At 50.5% G+C, this 18,027-nt stretch overlaps 1 protein-coding gene across 1 annotated transcript in view; it reads right to left on the bottom strand.

Annotated features, from left to right (window-relative positions):
- The window catches only part of med14 (mediator complex subunit 14), a 128,220-nt gene that overhangs the window by 52,788 nt on the left and 57,405 nt on the right, over positions 1–18,027 (bottom strand). The window contains exons 21-22 of the mRNA XM_072513866.1: positions 9,385–9,654; positions 1,710–1,847 (exon numbers count right to left, since the gene is read on the bottom strand). Of these exons, the coding sequence (XP_072369967.1) occupies positions 1,710–1,847; positions 9,385–9,654 (408 nt within the window). The remainder of the gene's footprint in view (positions 1–1,709; positions 1,848–9,384; positions 9,655–18,027) is intronic.

Genomic DNA, 18,027 nt, shown 5'->3' with positions numbered 1-18,027 from the left:
ATCCCCTGGGGCGTAGAAGGCTTCGGGGTGATCTTATAGAGGTTTATAAAATAATGAGGGGCATAGATAAGGTAGATAGTAACATCTTTTCCCAAAGGTAGAGGAGTCTAGAACTAGAAGACATAGGTTTCAGGTGAGAGGGGAGCGATACAAAAGAAACCAGAGGGAAAACATTTTCACAGAGGCTGGTAAGCATCTGAAACGGGCTGCCAGAGGCAGTGGCAGAGGTGGGTACAATTTTTTCCTTTAAAAACCAGTTAGACAGTTACACGGGCAGGATGGGTATAGAGGGACAGTGGCCAAATGCGGGCAAGTGGGACGAACTGAGTGATAGAAACTGGGCGGCATGGACAAGCTGGGCCGAAGGGCCTGTTTCCATGCTGTAAACATCTATGACTCGATGACACTGCTGCCTCATGGCACTGAGGAACCCGGGTTCGATCCCGGCCCTGGGTCACTATCCGTGTGGAGTTTGCACATTCTCTGTGTCTGTGTGGGTCTCGCCCCCACAACCCAAAGATGTGCAGGTTAGGTGGATTGGCCACTCTAAATTGCCCCTTAATTGGAAAAAAAAAAATTGGGTACTCAAAGTCATAACAAAAAAAGATTACAACACATCACCAAGTACCGATATCAAGAGCAGCACTGACGACATCCTGGGAGCTGATAACCTAAATGTCACAGTTTTCTCAGTGACATATTTGGTGGAGCACAGAGACTGGAAGATCTCAGATTGAATTCCAGAATGGTGTATCAATAGCTGATCAATGTGGGAAAGCAATTGTGGTGATAGAATTGGTTGCACCATCCTCAGGCCAGGAACGGGAAGAGAAAATTAATATCAGTAAGGATACCCATTCTTAATTGCAAATCAGTCACTCAGGCCAGGAACCAGAATATTGTCAGAATTTGCGAAACATTGTTCCAGGGGGGAAAAAAAAAATCAGAGGCTCCATGTGTGTGTGTGTGTGTGTGTGTGTGTGTGTGTGAGTGTGTGAGTGTGTGAGTGAAGGGCAAATAGTATAGGTCAATAGATCCACTGGTGTTCTGCTATGGAGTATATGATTTCTGGGTTGGGATTAAACTCAAGCAAGAGGCATAATCTGAAACTGCCCTCATTCATATATCAGCAGCCAGCCTGGAAAGTAACCAAAAGAGTTTTAAGAAATTGCTTCAAGCTAATGTGCAAGCAAAAAAGCTGTGACTGAGTTATGTCGTCCTCGAGTCATTTATCAACTCTCGTGTCTGAGATGATGTATTGGTGTGATGCAGAGCAAGAAAGCTAGTCACCCATTTGGTGCTGGAATTTTTTTCCCGCTTTACCACGAAAAACATATGAAAGGGGCATGAAAATTCCTATGGAAATGGTAACGCAATTTTGATCAGTTGATTTTAAACGTTTGCTGGCTGCAGAACATCATTAGCAAAGGCTGCCACCACCCCACCTGTCACTCAGGGAGACTTTGCAGAGAAAGCAGCAAAGAAAAAATATAAAGAAACACAAACAACATATCTACAATTAAAATGCCAGCTCTGACTAGAACTAATTGTCACCAATATTGTCAATACCGATAGGCACCATTTTGTTGTAAAAGCTGCATTTGTCTTGATCTGCTGTACATAAATCTATTTCCAAAGGATACTTGAAACCATGCCACATCAATAGCACCCAAGTGTAAATAGTTCCATAGTTCAAAAGGCACAAATACCTGTTGTGGTTGTGACTGAAGCTGAGACATTAATGATTCTATCATGTCCCCACCGATAGGGGACGGTGGGTTATCATCTTCATTTACTGACCGTCTACGTGCGTCCTGGGTGCTGTCTACAAACATGTTCAAGAAAGTCTGGAACGTAAGCAAAATTTGCCAATCAATAAATATGTTCATGCTAATGCACAAATCAACAAAGTCATGACTGGGTTATCATCGTTCACAGATGACAAGAAATTGTATTGGTGCCAAGTTCAAGGTGGAAATATTTTGAATAAATTTGTGATTAGATTATATTAAAAATGGTTAATAAAATATTCACATAACCATACGTGACATAATATTTTGCCCACAACCTGCCCCGCCATAAACCCAGCAAAATTATTTCTGTGGTCAAACCCAACCAAATTTAGTGATTTATTTTCAGAAAGAGCATATAGTAATAATTTTAAAACTTTATTACAAGATTGAATGTAGTGTACACAAAATGAACTACATATTTGCAGATTGTTTTCATTCATCATGGATCCCTTAGGACATGCTAATTATTTCACTCCAAGTTTAGAGTGTTGCTTTAACTTTTCGAACATTAGAACAGCTAGTGATATTAACTGATCTTTATGTATCAGTGAAACTGGATTTTCTTTTGCAATCCCACCCCTTCCCGATAAAGATAGCCTGCAGAGGAGCTGCTTCAAAGCCCCTGTGAATGCTAATCCATAACTGAAGATCAAGAGGAACAATGTTACCTAGTATCACTCTTCTACACTAACTGGATGCTTAAGAAGGGATGTCTAGAGCAAGTGATTTTTCCCCAATTACAAAGAACTATCCAACTCACACTATGAAAGATATACTTATCAAAATTTTGTTTGATGTAATTTTTTTCAAACAAACATTCAATTTATTATTTATTGGATCATGTCTTCTTCCTGTCCTATCAGCCTCCATCATCACTAATAAGGAACGGATGTGCAACTCAGTGGGGGTCACAACTTAGATATGGCAGTGAAGGTGATCCAAATTTGCAGAACCCTGGAAAATCATGGGCGAAATTCTCCGGAAACGGCGTGATGTCCGCCGACTGGCGCCCAAAACGGCACAAATCAGACGGGCATCGCGCCGCCCCAAAGGTGCGGAATGCTCCGCATCTTTGGGGGCCGAGCCCCAACATTGAGGGGCTAGGCCGGCGCCGGATGAATTTCCGCCCCGCCAGCTGGCGGAAAAGGCCTTTGGTGCCCCGCCAGCTGGCGCGGAAATGACATCTCCGGGCGGCGCATGCGCGGGAGCGTCAGCGGCCGCTGACAGCATTCCCGCGCATGCGCAGTGGAGGGAATCTCTTCCGCCTCCGCCATGGTGGAGACCGTGGCGGAGGCGGAAGGGAAAGAGTGCCCCCACGGCACAGGCCCGCCCGCGGATCGGTGGGCCCCGATCGCGGGCCAGATCGCCCCGCGACCCCCCCCCCCAGGATCCCGGAGCCCATCTGCGCCGCCTTGTCCCGCCGGTAAGGTAGGTGATTTAATTTACGCCGGCGGGACAGGCATTTTAGCGGCGGGACTTCGGCCCATCCGGGCCGGAGAATCGAGCGTGGGGGCCCGCCAACCGGCGCGGCGCGATTCCCGCCCCCGCTGAATATCCGGTGCCGGAGACTTCGGCAACCGGCAGGGGCGGGATTCACGCCAGCTCCCGCCGATTCTCCGACCCGGCGGGGGGTCGGAGAATTTCGCCCCATGTTGTTGACTGGTTACTCTGCATTCTTGGTCAGTCGGTTTCTTTCAGCCAAAACGATAATTAGGATTTCTGTAAGTATGTCATTTTTTGATTATACAATGAACAAGTAAATAGAATCTTTTTAAAATTCTCTAGAATTACTTATCACTTCAAGTGAAATATGTTTCAGTCCCAATGCTACCTGGAGCAACAATAACAAAAACACATTGAATTTTTCTGTTTGGTATACATTGGTGAACATATATTGGTGTATATCAACAGTAATTCAATCGGACTTCCGGGTGCGGCGATGACCAGCTAAGTCGCACGTTTCGGCACCTCCCGTTTCAACGGACTTTTGGGCTCTTATCGGGAGCCCCAACGGAAATTTTCAAAGGCTAAACCCAGTGTGAGGCGACATAGGAAGGAGTCCCCCCGGGTCTGGATGGAAAGAAGTGATAGTAGTGGCCAGATTGTGGAGGATCCTCTGGAGCAGTGGCAGAGAAGGGAAGGGAGAAGCAAGATGGCGGCTGAGGGAGCCCAGTTGGTATGGGGCCTGGAACAGCAGGAGTTCCTCCGGCGATGTGTGGAGGAGCTCAAGAAGGAGGTGCTGGCGCCAATGCTGCAGGCGATTGAGGGGCTGAAGGAGACGCAAAAGACCCAAGAGATGGAGCTCCGTGGAGTGAAGGCACAGGCTGCCGAAAATGAGGACGAGGTACAGGACTTGGTGGTGAAGACGGAGACGCACGAGGCGCTACACAAGAGGTGTATGGAGACATTGGACACCCTGGAAAATAGCTCGAGGAGGAAGAACTTAAGGATTTTGGGTCTTCCCGAAGGGGCAGAGGGAGCGGACGTTGGGGCGTACGTGAGCGTGATGCTCCATACCTTAATAGGAGCTGAGGCCCCGACGGGCCCCCTGGAAGTGGAGGGAGCGTACCGGGTCCTCGTGAGAAGACCAAAGGCAGGGGAAATACCGCGAGCAATAGTGGTGAGATTCCACCGCTGCAAGGATAGGGAGATGGTCCTGAGATGGGCTAAGAAGACACGGAGCAGCAGATGGGAGAACGCGGTGATCCGCGTCTACCAAGATTGGAGTGCGGAGGTGGCGAGAAGGAGGGTGAGTTTCAATCGGGCCAAGGCGGTGCTCCACAGGAAGAAAGTGAAATTCGGAATGTTGCAGCCGGCAAGACTGTGGGTTACACGCCAGGGCAAACACCACTACTTTGAGACGGCAGAGGAGGCGTGGACATTCATTCAAGAGGAGAAGTTGGACTAGATTTGGGAAAGGATGTTTGGAATGAAGTAGCGAGGTGGTGGCAAGGAATTGTAAATCAGATGGGGGAATTTTTCCCCCTCGAAGGGGGGACACACGAAGAAATGTGGGCGCCGGTGGGGAAGGGGATGGGGAAGGAGAGAGGGAGCTGCACCATTAGGGGTGGGGCCGAGAGGGAAGCGCGGGCTCTGTTCCCGCGCTATGGCAACTGTGGCGGGAAAAGGGGGCGTAGGGACGATGGGCCTCACACGCAGGGAGGCTAAGGATAAACGGGGGAAGCCGAGGTCAGCCAGAGTTTGCTGACTCCGGGAAGCAATATGGGGGGTGCAATCAAGCTAGAGCGGGATCTAGCCCGGGGGGGGGGGGGGGGGGGGGGATTAACTGGGTTGCTGCTGCTAAGGGGAAGGGGGAGCTGTTACGGGATGGGATGGTCGGGTGCCGTCTGGGGAACAAGCGGTTGAGTGGGAACCGGGTGAGGAGCTGGTTTAAAAAAGGGGATGGCTAGTCGACGATGGGGGGGGGGTAAAGAGCCCCCCAACCCAGTTGATCACGTGGAACGTGAGAGGGTTGAATGGGCCGATTAAGAGGGCAAGGGTATTTGCGCGCCTAAAGAAGCTAAAGGCAGACGTGGTTATGCTTCAGGAGACGCACCTGAAACTGGCGGATCAGGTCAGATTAAGAAAAGGATGGGTGGGACAGGTATTCCACTCGGGCTTGGATGCGAAAAATAGATGGGTGGCAATACTGGTGGGGAAACGGGTATCGTTTGAGGCGAAGACCATAGTGGCGAACAGTGGGGGTGGGTACGTGATGGTGAGTGGCAGATTGCAAGGTGAAGCGGTGGTGCTGGTGAACGCATATGCCCCGAACTGGGATGATGCGAACTTTATGAAGCGCATGTTGGGGCACATCCCGGACCTGGAGATGGGAAAGTTGGTAATGGGGGGGGGGGGGGGGGGGGGGGGGGGGGGGTACATGGGACTGTTGGCGGACGAGGGGGTATGTGGAAGGGTGAGGGGATGTATTGAAAGATACCTAGAGGTCAATGATGATGGAGAGGTCCAGGTGGGAGTAGTCTGGGAGGCACTGAAGGCGGTGGTGAGAGGGGAGCTGATCTCCATAAGGGCCCATAAGGGGAAACAAGAGGGTAAAGAAAGGGAGAGACTGATTGGGGAGATTCTGAGGGTGGATAGGCAATATGTGGAGGCTCCGGTCGAAGGGCTATACAGGGAAAGACGGAGACTACACACGGACTTTGATTTGTTGACCACGGGTAAGGCGGAGACGCAGTGGAGGAAGGCACAGGGAGTACAGTATGAATACGGAGAGAAGGCGAGCCGACTGCTGGCCCAACAACTTAGGAAGAGGGGGACGGCGAGAGAGATCGGAGGAGTTAGAGACGAGGAGGGAAGGATGGAACAGAGAGCGGAGAGGGTGAACGGGGTATTTAAGGTATCCTACGAGAGGCTGTATAAGGCCCAACCCCCGGAAGGGAAAGAGGGAACGATGCATTTCCTAGACCAGTTGGAGTTCCCGAAGGTTGAGGAGCAGGAGAGGACAGGACTGGGAGCACAGATTGAGGTAGAGGAGGTGGTAAAAGGAATCGGGAGCATGCAGGCAGGGAAGGCCCCGGGACCAGATGGGTTCCCGGTGGAATTTTATAGGAAATAAGTGGACCTGCTGGCCCCACTTCTGACGAGAACCTTTAATGAGGCCAGGGAAAGGGGGACACTACCCCCGACGATGTCGGATGACGATGTCCTCAATATCGCTGCTCCTGAAAAGAGACAAAGACCCGCTGCAGTGCGGGTCATACAGGCCTATCTCCCTCCTGAACGTAGATGCCAAGTTATTGGCCAAAGTGATGGCGACAAGGATAGAGGACTGTGTCCCTGGGGTGGTGCATGGTGACCAAACAGGATTTGTTAAAGGGAGGCAATTGAATACCAATATACGGAGGTTGTTGGGGGTGATGATGATGCTCCCACCGGAGGAGAAGGCGGAGATAGTGGTGGCTATGGATGCAGAGAAGGCATTTGATAGAGTGGAGTGGGACTACCTGTGGGAGGTACTGAAGAGATTTGGATTTGGAGAGGGGTTCATTAGATGGGTTCGGCTCCTGTACGGGGCCCCGGTGGCAAGTGTGATTACGAACAGGCAACGATCCGACTACTTCCAATTATATAGGGGCACAAGACAGGGGTGCCCCCTGTCCCCGTTACTGTTTGCGTTGGCAATTGGGCCATTGGCCATAGCGCTGAGGGGCTCTAGGAAGTGGAGAGGGGTACTTAGAGGAGGAGAACATCGGGTGTCATTATACGTGGATGATCTGCTGTTATATGTCGCGGACCCAGTGGAGGGGATGCCTGAGATAATGCAGACTCAGGGAGTTTGGAGAGTTTTCGGGATACAAATTGAATATGGGGAAGAGTGAACTGTTTGTGATGCACCCCGGTGAACAGGGCAGGGGAATAGACGAGCTGCCGCTGAGGAGGGTAACAAGAGATTTCCGGTATTTAGGGATCCAGGTGGCCAGGGACTGGGGAACCTTGCATAAGCTTAACTTGACACGACTGGTAGTGCAGATGGAGGAGGACTTTAAGAGGTGGGATATGGTGCCCCTGTCATTGGCGGGCAGGGTGCAGGCGGTTAAAATGGTGGTCCTCCCGAGGTTTCTTTTTGTGTTTCAGTGCCTCCCCATACTGATTACAAAGACCTTTTTTAAGAAGGTGGACAGGAGCATCATGAGCTTTGTGTGGGCCGGAAAGACCCCAAGGGTAAAGAGGGGGTTCCTGCAGCGCAGTAGAGATAGAGGGGGATTGGCACTGCCGAATCCGAGTGAGTATTATTGGGCCGCTAACGTGTCTATGATATGTAAGTGGATGAGGGAAGGAGCGGCATGGAAAAGGCTGGAGATGGCGTCCTGTAGGGGAACTAGCTAAAAGCACTGGTGACGGCGACGCTGCCGTTCTCCCCGAAAAAGGTACATCACAAACCCAGTGGTGGTGGCGACTCTGAAGATTTGGGGGCAGTGGAGACGACATAGGGGAGTGACGGGGGCCTCAGTGTGGTCCCCGATAAGGAACAACCACAGGTTCGTCCCGGGAAGGATAGACGGGGGATTTCAATCTTGGCAGCGAGCAGGAATTGCGAAACTGAAGGACTTGTTCTTGGACGGGACGTTCGCGAGTCTGGGAGCACTGACAGAAAAATACGGGTTGCCACCTGGGAATGCATTTCGTTATATGCAAGTGAGGGCATTTGTGAGGCAACAGGTGAGGGAATTTCCGCAGATCCCGGCGCAAGGGATCCAGGACAGAGTGATTTTGGGGGCATGGGTGGGTGACGGTAAGGTGTCCGATATATACAGGGAAGAGAGACGAGGGGAGACGATGATAGAGGAACTGAAAGGAAAATGGGAGGAGGAGCTGGGGGAAGAGATTGAGGAGGGGCTGTGGGCAGATGCCCTAAGTAGGGTAAATTTCTCGTCCTCGTGTGCCAGGCTCAGCCTGATCCAATTCAAGGTACTACACAGGGCGCATATGACGGGAGCAAGATTGAGCAGGTTTTTTGGGGTGGAGGATAGGTGCGGGAGGTGCGCGGGAAGCCCTGCGAACCACACCCACATGTTTTGGTCATGTCCGGTATTGCATGGGTTCTGGGTGGGTGTGGCAAAAGTGATTTCAAAGGTGGTGGGGGTCCGGTTCGAACCAAGCTGGGGGTTGGCTATATTTGGGGTTGCAGATGAGCCGGGAGTGCAGGAGGCGAGAGAGGCCGATGTTTTGGCCTTTGCGTCCCTAGTCGCCTGGCGAAGGATTCTACTTATGTGGAAAGAAGCTAAACCCTCGGGCGTGGAGGCCTGGATAAACGACATGGCAGGGTTTATAAAATTGGAACGGATAAAGTACGCACTAAGAGGTTCGGCTCAGGGGTTCACCAGGCAGTGGCAACCGTTCCTCGACTATCTCGCAGAGCGATAAGGGAAAATAGGAAAGACAACAGCAGCAACCCAGGGGGTGGGGGCGGGGGGATTCGGGTCTTCGGGGTTTTTTTGTGTGTTGTTACATATTTGCTGTTCATATTTATCTTCTCAATGTTACTATTTCTTTTTGTTTCTTATTTGTGTTGGCACTTGCCGTTAGTTAATATATTATTTTTAAAAACGATCAATGTATATATTGTTACAAAGTTGTAAAAATGGAAAATTCTTGGTTGATCGAAAAACTTTAATAAAATATATATATATTATTTTAAAATAGTAATTCAATCATTCTTTTTTTTTTCCAGAAAAAAAAATTTGGAGTATCCAATTAATTTTTTCCAATTAAGGCCCAATTTAGGGTGGCCAATCCGCATACCCTGCACATCTTTGGGTTGTGGGGGCAAAAACCACACAAACATGGGAAGAATGTGCAAACTCCAGGTGACCCAGAGCCGGGATCGAACCTAGGACCTCGGCGTCGTGAGACAGCAGTGCTAACCACTGTGCCATCGTGCTGCCTGTAATTCAATCATTCATTCATGTTGTTGGAAATTTCTACCCCAAATCATGTTGTATTATATAAATGGGAACACAGTTTCACAAAATGTCTTTAATGGAAATTAAGGAGGTTTAAATAATCCAACGAAATACTTCTAAACAATACTATCAATTAGCTCTCTTTAGCAATCTAATAAATTACAGACCTTTAATCCAGGAGCAGGATGGAATCCCTCTACGATCTTACTGTTGTCAAAAAGACTGTAGGCACCATCACGTATAGCCACAACACCTCGACTTCGACAGTATATGTCAATGCAGTACATGTTACGGAAAGCCAGTCTGATGTGTGTGGGTGACTGGGGCAATATTGAAAAACACTGATAGGCAGTATTTGTTCGATGCGTGAGACCCAACATTGGCACTGTTGGGAGTTTATTAATAGCATTCAGTGGTGCTTGCGTATCATACAATATCTATGGAAAAATATGCAAGATTATTCCAAATGTATTAAAAGTGGAATTTAAGCAGTTTTATTTGCATAAACAACCATAATATACACTTCTATTTTATATTCTATCTATTGCTCAGCAAGTCACTTAGGTAGACTTCCGGTAATGGCATGTAAGGAGATATCGCGCACAAGGTAGCTCCCGCCAGGGCACTTGGATGGGCAGTGACATTTTTCTTTCTCTTTACTCTAGGTGAGGGACTGCTTCGCTAGTAGTAAAGTTAGCTAGCTAACAAAAGTGATGATGTGGAGATGCCGGCATTGGACTGGGGTGAGCACAGTACGAAGTCTTACAACACCAGGTTAAAGTCCAACAGGTTTGTTTCAATGTCACTAGCTTTCGGAGCGCTGCTCCTTCCTCAGGTGAATGAAGAGGTATTTTCCAGAAACATATACATAGACAGATTCAAAAGTGAGGTGAGGGGAGGAGCTGCAGCTCGTTGGATCAGTTTTGCTGGATTTAATGAGCTTAGCATTTTTGTTTTGTTGGGGGTTGGAGTTGGTAGTATTGTTCATTTTCATGTCATCAATATACATTTGGGAGGGTTGAAAGGGTTAGTTCACTGACAGTGATTACAGATTTTTCTTTGTGTCATTTAGCATTTAGTGGGTGGGTGGGTCGTGTCTGTACTTTCTGGGCAGCTGCTTGATGATCCCTTTCGGAGGCGGCACGGTGGCACAGTGATTAGCACTGCTGTCTCACGGTACCGAGGACTTGGGTTCGACCCCGGCCCCGAGTCACTGTCCATGTGGAGTTTGCTCATTCTCCCAGTGTCTGCTTGGGTCTCATCCCCACATCCAAAGATGTTCATGGTAAGTGAATGGGCAAGCCAAATTGCCCTTAATTGTGAAAAAATAATTGGGTACTTCAACTTTATTTTAAAAAAGATAATCCCTTTGGGTGGAAATAGCTGACTGGGATTTTTTTGGGGGGGGGGATGCAATTTGGTTGGTCGCCTGGAATGCAAGGGGGTTGGGGGGGGGGTCCAGTGAAGTGGTGGAGAATATTAGTTCACTTAAAGAATCTGGGAGCTGATGTGGTGCTTTTGCAGGAGACCCATTTGCGGCTAAGGGATCAAACCAGAAGGGATGGGTGGTAGGGCACGGGGAGCAGCAATTTTGATTAACAAACGGGGTCCTCTTTGATCCCAAGACCATGGCGGACACCAATGGCAGATACATGATGGTCAGCAGGTTCTTGACTAGAATGTTGGTGATATTGGTCAATGTCTATGCTCCAAATTGGGCCGATACGCCATTTGTGAGGAGGGTGTTGTCTTGAATTCCTGATCTGGACACGCATCAACTGTTATTTGGAGTGAATTTTAACTGTGTACTTGATCCCAAGTTTAATCAATCTAGGTCTAAGATGTTGGCTCCTTACAGAGAGGATTGGGGGGGGGGGGGCAGCTCCATGGTGGTTTCTACACCCAAGATTCGAAGAGAGACTTTTTTCTGATAGGTAGGTCTCTCCTCCCTTGGTTGAGGAAGATGGAATTTTCAATATGTCTACCACTTCTACTTCAACTGATACTTCGTCAGCACACCTTAGAGAAGATTTACCAGAATTTAGAAGGCCAGACAGTGATTTAATCAAAATTTACAAGATATTAAGGGGAACTAATAGGGTAGGTAGAGGAAAGTATTTTGGTTGCCGAGTCTAAGACTGGGATACAGCCTTAAATTGGAGCCAGACCTATCAAGGAGTGACGTTTGGAAACATTTCTACACAAATGATGGGAGAAGTTTGGAATTCTCTTCAGAAAACAGTAGTTTGATGCTAGATTAGTTGTTAATTTAAAAAGAGATTGACAGGTTTCTGTTCGCCAAAGGTATTAAGGGATATAGAATTAGGTCACAGATCAGCCATAACCTAGTTTGAATGGCAGAACAGACCGCAGAGGATAAATGCCTACTCTTGTTCCGAGAGTTCTTTCCTGAGGAGCAATCATGCAGTAGCAGATAAACTTTAGCACTGATTTTCTAAGAATTATGACATTCAGGTTTCAGTTCTTTAAAGATAACTTCCAATGCAAAGCTCAGGAAAAATCATGGCAATTTACTAATTCTGCAAACCAACAAAATCAATTATTTTAACAGCTTTCAAAATAAGAAATTTAACAAAACAAAATCTTCTCAACTTGTCCGAACATCACATATGACAAATCAAACCTAAAGCAGGTAACAACTGGCCACAAAGCAGAAGATTTTGCCAGATGCTTATCATAAAGCTTAACACTGTTAATGGGTACCAAATTGGCAAGGTCATTGATGAGCACTGATAAAATATTTTATTGAGGCATTCATATAAACACATATCAAACTCAACCATAACACAAAACAAGAAAACAGACGGTTTCCAGGTGCGGTGATGACCAGCTAAGTCGCACATTTCGGCAGCTCCCGTTGGAACGGACTTTTGGGCTCTTGATAAGAGCCCCAACGGCAATTTTAAACGGCCAAAATCACTGTGCGGTGAAATAGAAGGGAATCCCCCCCGGATACTGATGGAAAAAGGAGAGGATATCGGCAGGATTGCAGTGGATCCTTCGGAGCAGCGGCAAGGAAGGGAAGCTCGAAGCAAGATGGCGTCGGAAGGTGGCCGTTCGATATGGGGCCCGGAGCAACAAGAGTTCCTGCGGCGCTGTGTGGAAGAGCTGAAGAAGGAGGTGTTGGCCCCGATGCTACAGGCGATTGAAGGGCTAAAGGAGGCGCAGAGGACCCAGGAGCTGGAGCTTCGGGTCGTGAAGGCAAAGGCTGCTGAAAATGAAGATGAAATTCAGGGCCTGGTGGTGAAGACAGAGACGCACGAGGCGCAGCACAAGATGTGTGTGGAGAGGTTGGAAGCCCTGGAGAATAATTCGAGGAGGAAGAATCTAAGAGTCTTAGGTCTTCCCGAGGGCGCAGAGGGGGCGGACGTCGGGGCATATGTGAGCACGATGCTTCACTCGCTAATGGGATCGGAGGCCCCAACGGGCCCTTTGGAGGTGGAGGGAGCTTATCGAGTTATGGCGCGAAGACCAAGGGCAGGAGAAATACCTCGAGCCATAGTGGTGAGGTTTCACCGCTATAATGACAGAGAGATGTTCCTAAGATGGGCGAAGAAAACTCGGAGCTGCAGGTGGGAGAACGCGGTGATCCGCGTATACCAGGATTGGAGTGCGGAGGTGGCGAGAAGGAGGGCAAGTTTCAATCGGGCTAAGGCGGTGCTTCACAAAAAGGTGAAATTTGGAATGCTGCAACCGGCGAGACTGTGGGTCACATACCAAGGGAAGCACCACTACTTTGAGACGGCAGAAGAGGCGTGGACATTCATAGTGGACGAGAAGCTGGAATAGTCTGGCGAGAGAAAGAGCTTCTGGGACAAAGTGGTGGGGTGACTACATGGGACGAGGAAGGGGGAGGGGATGATTTTTCAATTGTTATCACTTTAATCCTGTAAATTTTCTCGCTTCCCCTTGTTTGGGGGGGGGGGGGGGGGGGGTATGAGGAACTGTGGGCGCCGGTGGGTAGGAAAGCGGGGCTGAGTGGGAAACGCGGGCCTCAAATCACCTATGGTAATTATGGCGGGAACAGGGACGCAGGAAGGTGGGGGCCTCGCAAGTGAGAGGCCGAGGGCAAACGGGGAAGCCGAGGTCAGCCAGAGTTCGCTGACTTCTGGGAGCAACATGGGGGGTGTAATTACGCTAGAGGGGGATCTAGCGGAGGGGGGGGGGGAGGGAGCTAACTGGGTTGCTGCTGCTAAGGGGAAGGGGGAGCTGTTATGGGGCGGGGTGGTCGAGGTGGGAGAGCACCGTCGGTGGGATATACGGGTAAGTGGGAACCGGGTGAGGAGCTGGGGTAAAAAAAGGGGGGGGGTAAAGAGCCCCCCAACCCGGTTGATCACGTGGAACGTGAGAGGGCTGAATGGGCCGATTAAAAGGGCGCGGGTACTCGCACACCTAAAGAAATTAAAGGCAGATGTGGTTATGTTGCAGGAGACGCACCTGAAATTGATCAGGTCAGACTACGTAAAGGATGGGTGGGACAGGTGTTTCATTCGGGCTTAGATGCGAAGAATAGGGGGGTGGCTATTTTAGTGGGGAAACGGGTACTGTTTGAGGCAAAGACCATAGTGGCGGACAGTGGGGGTAGATACGTGATGGTGAGTGGCAGACTGCAAGGGGAGGCGGTGGTTCTGGTGAACGTGAACGCCCCGAACTGGGATGATGCAAACTTCATGAGGCGTATGTTGGGCGTATCCCGGACCTGGAGGCGGGAAAGTTGGTAATGGGGGGAGATTTCAATACAGTGCTTGATCCAGGGCTGGACCGGTCGAGGTCCAGGACCGGGAGGAGGCCGGCAGCGGCCAGGGTGCTCAAGGACTTCATGGAGCAGATGGGAGGAGTAGACCCTTGGAGATTTATCAGACCTAGGAGTAAGGAGTTCTCATTCTTCTCCCATGTTCACAAGGTATATTCACGGATAGACTTTTTTGTCCTGGGAGGGGCACTGATTCCGAAGGTGACAGGGACGGAGTACACGGCCATAGCCATCTCGGACCACGCTCCACACTGGGTAGATCTGGAGGTAGGAGAGGAAAAGGAACAGCACCCACTCTGGAGAATGGATATGGGCCTGTTGGCGGATGAGGGGATATGTCTAAGGGTGAGGGGGTGTATCGAAAGGTACTTGGAATTTAATGACAATGGAGAGGTTCAGGTGGGAGTGGTCTGGGAGGCGTTGAAGGCGGTGGTCAGAGGGGAACTGATATCCATAAGGGCACATAAAGGGAAGCAAGAGAGTAAAGAAAGGGAGCGATTGCTGAGAGAAATTCTGAGGGTGGACAGGCAATATGCAGAGGCACCGGAGGAGGGACTGTACAGGGAAAGACAAAGGTTACATGTGGAATTTGACCTGCTGACCACGGGTAAGGCAGAGGCACAGTGGAGGAGGGCACAGGGAGTGCAGTATGAGTATAGAGAGAAGGCGAGTCGGTTACTGGCCCAACAATTGAGGAAGAGGGGAGCGGCGAGGGAGTTAGGTGGGGTGAGGGATGAGGGCGGTGAGATGGAACGGGGAGTGTTTAAGGCATTCTACGAGAGGCTGTATAAGGCTCAGCCCCCGGAAGGGAAGGAGGGAATGATGCATTTCCTGGATCAGCTGGAAATCCCGAAGGTGGAGGAGCAGGAGAGGGCGGGACTGGGAGCACAGATTGATGTGGAGGAGGTGGTAAAGGGGATTGGGAGCATGCAGGCGGGGAAGGCCCCGGGTCCGGATGGGTTCCCGGTGGAATATTATAGGAAATATATAGACCTACTGGCCCCACTTTTGACGAGAACCTTTAATGAGGCCAGGGAAAGGGGGAAGTTGCCCCCGACTATGTCGGAGGCGACAATATCGTTACTTTTGAAGAAGGATAAAGACCCGCTGCAGTGTGGGTCCCACAGGCCCATTTCCCTTTTGAATGTAGATGCTCAGCTCCTGGCCAAGGTAATGGCGACGAGGATAGAGGATTGTGTCCCGGGGGTGGTCCATGAGGATCAAACTGGGTTCGTTAAGGGGAGACAGCTGAACACGAACATACGGAGGCTGCTAGGGGTGATGATGAGGCCCCCACCAGAGGGGGAGGCGGAGATAGTGGTGGCGATGGATGCCGAGAAAGCATTTGACAGGGTCGAGTGGGACTAACTGTGGGAAGCGTTGAGGAGATTTGGTTTCGGTGAAGGGTTCATTGGATGGGTACAGCTGCTATATTAGGCCCCGGTGGCAAGTGTGATCACGAACAGGCAGAGGTCTGACTACTTCCGTCTTTATAGAGGGACGAGGCAGGGGTGTCCCCTGTCTCCGTTACTGTTTGCATTGGTAATTGAGCCCCATGCCATAGCACTGAGGGGCTCCAGGAAGTGGAGGAGAGTACTCAGGGGAGGAGAAGAACACCGGGTATCATTGTATGCAGATGATTTGCTGCTGTATGTTGCGGACCCGGTGGAGGGGATGCTTGAGATAATGCAGACGCTCGGGGAGTTTGGGGCATTCTCGGGGTACAAATTGAACATGGGGAAGAGTGAGTTGTTTGTGGTACATCCGGGGGAGCAGAGCAGGGGAATAGAGGATTTACCGCTGAGGAGGGTAACATGGGATTTCCGGTACTTGGGGATCCAGATAGCCAGAAGTTGGGGAACCTTACATAGGCTTAATTTAACACGATTGGTGGAACAGATGGAGGAGGATTTTAAGAGATGGGACATGGTGCCCCTGTCACTGGTGGGGAGGGTGCAGGCGGTCAAAATGGTATTCCTCCCGAGATTCCTTTTTGTGTTTCAGTGCCTCCAGGTGATGGTCACGAAGGCTTTTTTCAAGAAGATCGAGAAAAGCGTTATGAGTTTTGTGTGGGCTGGGAAGACCCCGGGAGTGAGGAGGGGGTTCTTGCAGCGTAGCAGGGAGAGGGGGGGGGGGACTGGCACTACCGAGCTTAAGTGAGTACGATTGGGCCGCCAATATTTCAATGGTGTGTAAGTGGATGGGAGAAGGGGAGGGAGCGGCGTGGAAGAGATTGGAGATGGCGTCCTGCAAAGGAACCAGCCTACAAGCACTGGTGACGGCACCGCTGCCGTTCTCCCCGAAGAAATACACCACAAGTCCAGTGGTGGTGGCAACACTGAAAATTTGGGGGCAGTGGAGACAGCATAGGAGAATGACGGGAGCCTCGGTGCGGTCCCCGATAAGAAATAATCATAGGTTTGTCCCGGGGAGAATAGATGGGGGATTTGGAGCATGGCAGAGAGCTGGGGTTGTGCAACTGAGGGATCTGTTCTTGGACGGGGCGTTTGCGAGTTTGGGAGCGCTGACGGAAAAATATGGGTTGCCCCAAGGGAATGAATTTTGATACATGCAACTGAGGGCTTTTGCGAGGCAACAGGTGAGGGAATTCCCGCAGCTCCCGACGCAGGAGATTCAGGATAGAGTGATCTCAGGGACATGGGTGGGGGATGGTAGGGTGTCAGATATATATACAGGGAAATGAGAGACGAGGGGGAGAACATGGTGGATGAGCTGAAGGGAAAATGGGAGGAAGAGCTCGGGGAAGAGATTGAAGAGGGGCTGTGGGCAGATGCCCTACGTAGGGTAAACTCTTCGTCCTCGTGCGCCAGGCTTAGCCTGATACAATTTAAGGTTTTGCACAGGGCACATATGACCGGAGCAAGGCTCAGTAAATTTTTTGGGGTAGAGGATAGGTGTGGGAGATGCTCGAGAAGCCCAGCAAACCACACCCACATGTTTTGGTCATGCCCGGCACTGCAAGGGTTCTGGGTGGGGGTGACGAAGGTGCTTTCAAAGGTGGTGGGGGTCCGGGTCGAGCCAGGCTGGGGGCTGGCTATATTCGGGGTTGCAGAAGAGCCGGGAGTGCAGGAGGCGAGAGAGGCTGATGTTTTGGCCTTTGCGTCCCCAGTAGCCCGGCGAAGGATACTGCTTATGTGGAAGGAAGCCAAGCCTCCGGGCGTGGAGACCTGGATAAACGACATGGCAGGGTTTATAAAACTGGAACGGATAAAGCTTGCACTAAGGGGTTCGGCTCAGGGGTTCACCAGGCGGTGGCAGCCGAACGGCTGCCATCTCCGGGCAAACCCCTCCACAGACCCTCTCAAGGCGAACTTCATGTTCTCCAGCCTGAGGAACTGTGCCAGGTCACTCACCCAAACTGCCGGTTTCGGCTGCCCCGAGTCCTACCATTCCAATAAGATCAATCTCCGGGCTACCAGGGTGGCAAAGGTCAAGACATCGGCGTCTCTCGCCCCCTGGACTCCCGGGTCTTCTGATACGCCAAAGATGGCCACTTCTGGATTCGGGACCACCTTCACCTTCAAGACCTCCGACATAATGTCTGTGAACCCGTGCCAGAATCCCCCAAGCTTCGGACAATCCCCCAAAACGTGGACGTGATTCGCCACACCTATCCTCCACTGCTTCAAAAAACCTGCTCATCTTGGCCACAATCATATTGCCCTGTGAACCACCTTGAACTGAATAAGACTCAGCCTAGCACATGAAAGATGATGCCTTCACCGTCCTCAGAGCCTCCTCCCACACCCCAGCCTCCACCTCCCTCCCCAACTCTTGCTCCCACTTACGCTCTACGCTCCCAATCAATCAATTTCTTATAAATTTCCAACACTTCGTAATAATGCCCCACCCCTCCCAACCCCCCGGGGAGAGAACACCAGAGGTGATCGTCTCCCTGGATGCAGAAAAGGCCTTCGACAGAGTCAAATGGAAGTACCTCCTCGAGGTGCTGGAACGGTTTGGGCTAGGACCCTGGGTGAGACTCCTGTACAATGCTCCCATGGCGAGCGCCAAA

The sequence above is a fragment of the Scyliorhinus torazame genome, chromosome 8, assembly GCF_047496885.1.
Source record: "Scyliorhinus torazame isolate Kashiwa2021f chromosome 8, sScyTor2.1, whole genome shotgun sequence".
Lineage (NCBI taxonomy): Eukaryota > Metazoa > Chordata > Chondrichthyes > Carcharhiniformes > Scyliorhinidae > Scyliorhinus > Scyliorhinus torazame.
This window is presented reverse-complemented; position numbering and strand designations above follow the sequence as displayed.